General features: G+C 36.4%; 1 protein-coding gene across 1 annotated transcript in view; it reads left to right on the top strand.

Moving 5' to 3' along the window:
- Positions 1–778: 778 nt before the first annotated feature.
- wnt10a (wingless-type MMTV integration site family, member 10a) overlaps positions 779–9,739 on the top strand; it is a 66,355-nt gene continuing 57,394 nt past the window's right edge. Inside the window, exon 1 of the mRNA XM_028435983.1 lies at positions 779–992. Within this exon, the coding sequence (XP_028291784.1) occupies positions 895–992 (98 nt within the window). The 5' untranslated portion in view covers positions 779–894. The remainder of the gene's footprint in view (positions 993–9,739) is intronic.

The raw sequence follows: 9,739 nt of genomic DNA, 5'->3' as shown, positions 1-9,739 counted from the left end.
GTTTTTACCTTTTCTACCATTTTTGCTCACTTTTAACCTTATTTCACTATGTTTCATGCTTAGTTTTACCACACTCACCATTTGTTACGCCCATCATTTGCCAGTTTAAAATAATTATTCCAATATTGAAAGTTTGAACCCTTTTTTTTGGTCCACTTTAATTTGCAACTTTTAACCAATTTCTGTGTTTTTTTAATTCCATTTCACCACTTTTTCCACCATTTTTGGTCACTTTTAACCCATTTTATTTCTGATTAAAACAAGGATTTACATCATTAAGATGACTACATACTATGGTCCAAATAATAGTAAACTTCCTGGATAAACATAATAATATAGTGGATATTATTCAGATAAATAAACGTGGTTATCACAGATTCATAGAACAATGAACCGTCATTTTGCTGACTTTATGAATGGGCCCCAAAAATCTCTTTATTCCCTCTTATAGATGACCCTGTCTCCACATGACTGTTCTTCAATGTTCAATGTGTTCAACCGGTCCCTAGAACCTTTATTTTGGGGGTCACAGGCTAAAAAGCTTGAGTTATAATAGCAGTATAAATGCGTGTTAGGTTTGTTTGGATGTTCTATGACCATCCTATGATTATAATTGTAGTTATTTGTCTGTTTAAGCATCAGTTATGAATCATTTCTAAAGCTTTCCTTTGCTTTTTGCCACAGATATTCGAGAGACAGCGTTTGTTTATGCTATTACAGCAGCTGGTGTGACGCATGCAGTGACCCAGGCCTGTAGCATGGGAGACCTCCTGCAGTGCGGCTGCGAGGCCACCAGAAACAGAGCTCCTCCGAGGCCGCCCTCGTCCTCCTCATCCTCTGGAGACGGGGTCAAGTGGGAGTGGGGGGGCTGCGGTGACGACGTGGAGTTTGGATATGAGAAATCCAAACAGTTCATGGATGCGAAAAGAAGGAGAGGCAAGAGCGACATCAGGACGCTCATTGACCTACACAATAACGAAGCTGGGAGGCTGGTAAGTTACACTTAGTTACACTTGTACTTAACAACATGCAGTAGCTTTCGAAAGTATTCAATCCACCTTTTTTAACAATACAACTACAAATGTAATGTCTATGTGACGACCAACACAACATGTTGCATGAATATAAAGTCCAATAAAAGTAGGGATTCACGATATTGGATTCGTGTTCGATATTATTTAACTTATTTGAAAAATATTTTGTAAAATAAATTTAAATAAATAAAATAAAATGAATAAGTTAATAAATTAAATGAAAAAAATAAATACAATAAAATAATTCATTAATTAAAAACTACTTATTTGACCAATAACAAATATCAATACAAAATGTATATATATATATATAATATATATATATATATATAATATATATATATATATATATTCTCCACACCTAATTGCAAAGATTATAGTTCTACAGCAGAATTAACAAACAGAATTATTTTGCAGAATTTTTCTCATGTATCTTCATCATAGTCCGTGGTAAAATGACAAATTTTTGCCGTCTACATTAACAATGTTTATATTTTGATCAAGGAAGCAAAGCCTGTAATTTTATTGGTTGATTATGTCGTCGGAGTTGTCGATGTCCGATACTTAATTATAAAGCCAATATCGAATACCAATAAAGTGCCGATAAAATCATGCCTCACGAAAAAAAAAAAAAATACATATTGTGCATCTAAGAAAATTTTTTTAAAAATTAAATAAATAAAATGATCAATTAGTTCCAACTCAGTCGGATTGAATGGAAAGCAATTTTTCTTGCCGGACATGTTCAGTTGGACGACAGTCTGGACTTTGACCGACCCATTCAAACACCAGAACATGCTTTGTTCTAAACCTCTGGTAGCTCTGGCTGTGAAAGGTCAACCCTCATCCCATAGTCTCACGACTTCAGTATGTTTTCTTTCTGTTCTGTATGTGGCCTGCAAGATCTCTTGAATAGCCTCTCCAAAGCCTGTAATCACTTTGGACCTACGATTAGCCTAAAAAAAGAAGGTGTATATAACTTATTTAAGATCTACGATGACTATTTTCACACACTTATGACAGTGTTACTTGAAATCACTGGATCTCCAGACCACTTTCGTCCACAATTAATGGTGGAAATGGTGGAAAAGGTGGTGAAATGGGATTTAAAAAAATACAGATATTGGTTAAAAGTTGCAAATTAAAAGTTAAAAGTGGTAAAAAGGGTTTAAAGTGTCAATATTGGAAGAATTAGTTTAAACTGGCAATAAAGGCATAACAAATGGTGAATATGGTTAATTGGCCAAACTAAGCATTAAATGGTAAAAAAAAAAAGGTAAAAACCACAGAAATTGGTTGAAAGTTGCAAATTAGAGTGGCCAAAAACTGACAAAGTGATAAAAAGGGTCAAAATGTCAATATTGGCTTAAAAGTTTTAAAAAAACTTGGAACAATTAGTTTAAACTGGCAAATAACGGGCATGAGAAATCATGAATGTGGTTAAATTGGCAAAAACTAGGCATGAAATATGGTGAATAGAGATTATAATTGACAATAATGGGTCAACATATGCAACATTAGGTGGGAAAAGTGGTGGAAATGGTTTATAAGTGCAGAAAATGTCTTGAAAGAGGTTGCACTAATCACATATTCAAAAATGACTGAAGCTAGTCTGTGCTGACCTGTATTTGGCCACATGTATCTTCTCATCAACTCTGACCAGACTCCTTGTCCTTGCTGAAGAAAAGCATCCCCACAGCATGATGCTACCACCACATGCTTCACAGTGGCATGCTGTTCAGGGTTTTGTCCACTGTCCTCTAATGTAGCATTTTGCTAGTTTATTCAAAAAGACTGAGGCTGTGTTTTCGAAAGGTCCCACTCTGTACTATGCACTACAAACTCAAAGGAGAATTCCTGTCAGCTATCTACTATAAGTATGGTTAGGATGATAAGCGTTCCCACTGAAGTATACTTCCAAGTTTCCCAAGATGCATCTGGAACCTACGATGACAAAAACCTGAATCACACTGAGCTAAGGACCTCTGTTGATTCTCCACCTTTACTTTGAAAGTTCGGAAAAACTTTTTAAGCGAGAAAGTGACCAAGTAGAAATATCAACATGTGCTCATTTGAATCCAAAAAACTTGCGGAAACGCATTTCATTCTGACATTTTCGAGACCCTCCATTGTGCTACGGACAAAACTTCTGGATAACTTCAAATAAGAGTCCTATTTAACAAAAGGTTTAAAAAAATAAATAAAATAATGGAAGACTATTTTGAAAAGGGGGATGTTTGATTTTTGCAGTGCAGTCATGGGACAGTTTGGTATCACTTGTGTGCCCACTGTGCATACTTAAAAAATGTCCCAATATAGTATACATCCGGTATTTCTCAAGTACTAATCTCTCCATAACTATCTAATGTGAATGCATTACATACTAATGTTGTGTGTTTATTAGCACACTAAATCCCAGTAAAATTAATTTACATTATGTGGTTGTAATGTGGTATAAAAAAAAAAAAAAAAAAAAGGGGGAAAATGGGTTATACATACTTATTGCACACATATAGATATATATATATATATATACTATATATATACACATGTGCAAATCTGCAAAGGTTTGCCCTCTCCTGGAATGTACCATTCATTCCACAAATACGCAAAAAAAAAAAAATAGAAAGAAAGAGAAAGACATTGCCCCCCAGTCATATTTTGTGTAGTGGTGGTAAGATGATATTCTTACAAGAATCAGGTTTCTGGAAAACAACAAAACAAAAAAAGAAAACCAAGAGCGTGCCCCATTTTGTTCCCAAGCCTCAGAGGTAAGAGACGCTTCTGCTACTGTCAACAAGAACAAAGTATAGAAATTCAATTAACCAGTGTTTTTTTTTTTAGTTATTTAATTAGATATTTTGAACACAAAGTCTAGAAAACATATTTACTTAAACTACCTGAGGTTAGCGCTGTTGATGTGTCAATTGCTCTCCACAGGAGAAGAAGGCGGAGAAGGTTGCACAACTCTTCCTCAAAGTTACAAGTTCACATCAGTTGGGGTCAAAAAGCAGGTAGAGAGGAACACAAGATCTGTTTTTGGGATGCGATCCAAAAGTAGCATTAGCCAACAAAACCATTTTAAAACAACAGTTGTGTTGGCTTAACTACGGACGGTGGGGGGGCATGCAAGTTAAATTACCAAAGGCCGAGAAAAATAAGTTGTGATCATGTGTGCATGCATGCATGCGGTGTGTGTGCGTGTGTGTGCGTGTGTGTGTGGTGTGTGTGTGTGTGATGGCTACATTATGTGCAGTAATAAGTGAATGATCTGTGTCAAGGCTTGTTAGAGTAGGAAGGCCAGAGGCAACATGGAGGTGGTGGGGGGGGGGGGGGGGGTGGGGGGGGGGGGGGGGGGGGGGGGGGGGGGGGGTGGGGGGGGGTTGTGTGTGGGGTTTGGGGGGGTTGGGTGGGGGGGGGAGTTAAATTCCTTCGAAATCGCGTCTGCTTTTAGCTTGCATATCTATCAGTGTGTGTGTTTGCCTCCATTCACGTGTGTGTGTGGTGTGTGTGTGTGTGTGTGTATTGGGGTGCATGATCCATTCGCTTTGTCTGTTTTTTTTCCCTATTGGTAGGACTGCCTCACTCCAGGGCACAGGTATCAAACTCAAGGTCCGGGGACCAAATTCGGCCCGGCCCTTTAGAGCAGATAGGCAACTTTTAACACAGCGGGGCCACAAAACTGAACATTCACATCAGCATTTAGGGGGTATGCTACAAAGCGAGATTACCTCTTCCAGGATTTAATCAGTGTGTGCTGGACTATGAAGCTCACTAACGTCTTACGGAGCTAAATCACCATGGTAACTTAGGCTGAACCTGGGTCGGCACCAGGTTTTTCTCTCTGGCTCTGATCTGAGCGAGTACTAAAGCCCCGCCTCCTTACCGATCAGTTCTCTTAGAAAACGACCTTCCCATTGTTAGAAGATCCTGGTTGGTGCAGATCTGACAGCTGCATTTAGGAAAGAAGATTATTAAGTTTAAGTGCAATCCTTCCATTTAGTTGAAGTCCGCAAGCAGAGATTAATCCAGGATATAATAATCTCTTTGTAGCATACCCCTTAGGATAATGACCAATATGAGCATTAATACAGGAAAGAACAAACAAAGAACTGTTTGTTGGTTTTTTCATGATTTTATTGTTGCTTTATAGTTTTTCGTCACTTTGTTTTTAGAACCAATTTGTGTATTTTTTGTTATCATTTTGTGTGGGTTTTTTAAGACTGTGTTATTCTTGTCATTTTGTTTATTTTTCATTCATTTTCTGAATTTTGGTGTCCGAGTTGTAGTCATTTTTTCTATTTTTGTGTGTAATTTTCTGTCATCTTGTGTAATTCTCTTGAGATTGTGTGTCATTGGAGTCTGTTTGTATATGTGTGTTTTATGTCATTTTGTGTGATTTGGATTTACTCTGTGTACATTTTATGCATAGTGTTGTCATTTTGTGAATGTTTTGTCAGTAATTTTGTCCATTTTGTTGTTTGTGTTCTCGTGGTCATTTTGTATTTCTGTCATTTTCTGAGTTTTAGTGTCAGTTTGTACATTGTTGTAATTTTCTGTATTTTTTTTTTGGTTGTTTTTGTGTTTTCTGCTGCCATTTTGTTGGCATTGTGTGTATTTTTTTTAATCGTTTTTGTGTTTTTGGAGTTACTTTTTGTAAATTTTGTGTGTTAATGGACTAATTTTGTGTTGTATGTTTAGCTGCATATTTCTTCCAACTTATTGAATTACAATTTTTGGGGGATTTGTTTTGGGGGCTGCACAAAATTGACAGAGGGCCGCATGTTATGACATAATATTTCCCTTAACTATCCACCAAGTGAAATTCCTTGTATTGTTTTTAAACTGTACTTGGTGAATAAAACTGATGGTGATTGTGATTCTAGGCAGTGAAGCTCTACATGAGGACTGAGTGCAAGTGCCACGGACTGTCGGGCTCGTGCACTTTACGCACGTGCTGGAAAAAGATGCCTCACTTTCGCGAGGTCGGCGACCGCCTGCTGGAGCGCTTCAACGGCGCCTCCAAAGTCATGGGCGGCAACGACGGAAAGACCCTGATCCCCGTGGGCCAGAACATAAAGCCGCCCGATCGGCAGGATCTAATCTACTCAGATGAGTCTCCGGATTTTTGCCTAGCCAATCGAAAGACGGGCTCGCTGGGCACCAAGGGACGCATGTGCAACAGCACGGCCATGGACATCAGTGGCTGTGACCTGTTGTGCTGCGAGCGCGGCTACCGGGAGGAAACGCTGGTGTTTGAGGAGAACTGCTTATGTCGTTTCCACTGGTGTTGTGTCGTCCAGTGCAAAAAAATGCTCAGTACGAAAAGAGCTTAGTCTCTGCCACTGAAAAACTGAGAATATCTGTTTAATTATTACTACTACCTTCTCTTGCTCTTCGAGGTTCTTCGTCTGGTTAAGATAGAGAGAAAAAATAAAGGTGATAGATTTTATTTTTTACACTTTGTTCTTAGTTTTTCCCACAGTTTTTTCTGTAAACTCACAGGACTGTTGGGACTCTACAAATGTTGAACTTTAGAGGTTAAACACGAAGGTTTTGTAGGTAGGAAGTGTAGCCTATACGAATAAACTGAAACTTTCAAAACAAAAGTAATTAGGTTGCTTTCATAGCTACCTGTTTTTGTCTCATACGAGGAACCAACGGTTTAATATACACAATCCTTCACTACGTGTTATTTGGTTTACAATTATGAACTACTATAGATGGGTAACAAATCTAAATGTAAACTTTAGAGTTTGAGGTTCTCCTGTTGCTCTGTTGTTTGATTGCAGTACATAAAAAAAAGTTTCAAGACAGATTATTTTTGAAAGTTGTTCTGGAGAAATCATTAACCATATGATAAAACATATTATTAACATTCTCGTCCAGGTAAACAACACCCCCAAATTTAAACAGCAATCAATTGTTTGGTCACTGTTTAAACATCATTGTATTATCTGATGTTAAATCATAAAACTTTGATGCTTTTTGTGACATTAAGCTATTAAAGAAGGAAGTAAACGGCCAGGTTTTGGCTGACGAAATAAATAAAAAAACGCTTTGATTATGGGCGGGGCTCGTGGAGACACGCCATCTAGACTATAAATTCTACAAGAACAATCTATGCCACATGTGTCAAACTCAAATCTGACCCTTTGGACAATCCAATTCGGCCCCACAAGAGAAAATTGAAAAGACAGAAAAACGACAAAATGACCAAAATATTGAATTTATAAATATCTCAAAAATAGCCCTTCTAAATACACAATTTCCAATGAAACTTACACAGTATTTGCCAGAATTGCCAAACAATATGAGATTGAAAATGACTACAAAAGAACTCAATTTTCCCGAAATTTTTTTCAATAATTTCTGTAAATTAAATTAAAATTGGCAACATTTCCAAAATTCATATCTCATGTCATAATTGACCAAAACTTAACAAAATTTGACTAAGTTCTGTCATGTTGGATTTTCAAATACCTCATCCATTTTTATCCAGATTGGATTCCGGGTTGCGCATTTCATTGCGATTACGGAAAAAGTGTTTTTTAATTGCACTTTTGAAATACATTTCAATTTGAAAATGTCTGAAAAACCCTCATGAAAGCGTGAAAACTTTTTTAGCGATATGTTTTATGGTTCAAAATTCAGATGTTTAGGTTATTGTGCTATATGGATATGGCGTCATTGTTCAAAAGGTTAATGGAAAACATTTGACAAAAACACCCATAAAACTAATCGAAAAACATGAATGCTTCATTACTAATTAATTAAAAATATATCCATTTGTCAAAGTGTTTCATTTCCCTTAAAACTACAAACTCAACATGTTGACTAGCAGAACCACAACTTGAATTGTTTTCTTAAATGCTTGCTTCACCAAGAGTCATTTCAGGTTTGAGGTCGTTCATGACAAACTGTGTTTTTTTAACGCAAAGCCTTGTTGTCGTTTTCTTCTGTAGGAATGAGTTTCACATGTCCTTGCCTTTGATCTACAGTATGTTATTGAACATCATATCAAACCTCATGCCTTTTTACAGGGGTGTCAACTCATTTTAGTTTCAAGTGGCCAAAAACAAAGCAATTTATCTTAAGTGATTTTAGGCCAAAACAAATAGTAATTTAATCATTATTGTGCTCTAGTTTGCACTTCCACGTATAAATAAATCAAAAATATGTACGGCACTGATTATATCAAAGCAATAAGTTGACAGATATCACTTTCAATACATTTTTTTGATTTTTGTGGCCAATTTTTATGTAATTTGGAGGAGATTTTGTGGAATAATTTGAGGGAAATTGCAGAATTTTGGATTTTAACAATTGAGATTAAAAATGGTAATTGTAAAATGTGAGCCCTGCTAATATGTGGAGTTTCATTGAATTTATGTATTATTTGTGAGAAATATAGAACCGAATTAGTTTGATAATTTACACAATGACTTTCTTTCTGCTGCAGGCTGAATTGAATGCGCTAAAGGTCCGTATTTGGCCCCTGGCCTTAAGTTTGACACTTGCCCTTATTATAAGCAAACTGTAACAGATGTAATGGTTCATCCTCAAAAATATCCAACATCTTTTTTATTCTGGAGAAACAATATTGTATTACATGTTTGTTTTTTTTTTAATCATGTCTGTTGACAACTGTGATTTTACCTGTGGCAGGTTTTTAAAATTATACGCACGAGACTAAAGTTTTGGGGTTTATCTTATGAGTCCTGTTCACCACTACACTACAGTATAAGTTAAGGCTTTGAGCTGGAAGCGAGGACTTTATTTATATGAATATCAGATCAGACGACTACTCACAATCCATCTCCATTGAAAGCACTTTGGATGCTGTGGACTTCCTCCAAAGCTTGGAAATAAAGGAAAAGCAAAACCCACAGAGAAAGACGATCACTCCACGTTCTTGTTTTGCTATTAAGGAGATGTTTAAAGTGGTTATTGTTTATGTTTATGACATACAGGGCAAATATAATAATGCACTTTTTATTTAATACTTTACGTTTTTTGTGTTTTGTATGTGTGTGTGTTTATATGTGTGTGAGTTTTGATATGTTGATGGGTGTGTTTTGCTCTGTGTTGTTATTCAGACAGTATGATTGACTGTGTTTATTTTCCAGTCGGGCCAGTTATCCCCTCACACTACAGTGGAATAAATAAAAAAAAATGCTCCTTGGTATCGATACGTTTGCTGCTGTCACTTGTAATCAGAGTGTTACATCAAAGCTCTACTTTTGACATCACAAAATTGTGAAAATGACAAGAAACAACGATCATCCTAAACTTGTCATAAAATCTTTAAATATGATTCCGACAGAGGTGTAAAAGAGTACTGATATATCCTTCTCAAGTAGAAGTACTGTTAATTCATTGAAATTGTACTTGAGTATTTTATGTATGAAGTACTTAAGTACAAGTAAAAATTAGCTCAATTAAATAGTATGTAACGGTTTCATTTAATCAGACAACTGTTCCTCAGGAAATTTACTTTGATCTCTTGACATGTTTTTATTGTCAACGGCCAGTCTTCTTCAGAGGAGTCTATCAAGGTGGTCATGGAAATGAAACCTTAACATATTATTCAAAAAGAAAAAACAAAGAATCTTGCTGGAATTATTACGAAAAAGTCAAGGAAACTTCAAGAAAACATCAAAGTGAATACGAACCAATGTCAGGAGTTCAAAGTGGATTTCCTG

This window comes from Gouania willdenowi, chromosome 21 (assembly GCF_900634775.1).
Source record: "Gouania willdenowi chromosome 21, fGouWil2.1, whole genome shotgun sequence".
Lineage (NCBI taxonomy): Eukaryota > Metazoa > Chordata > Actinopteri > Blenniiformes > Gobiesocidae > Gouania > Gouania willdenowi.
Note: the sequence above shows the minus strand (reverse complement) of the source record. Positions and strands in the feature narration are given on the sequence as shown.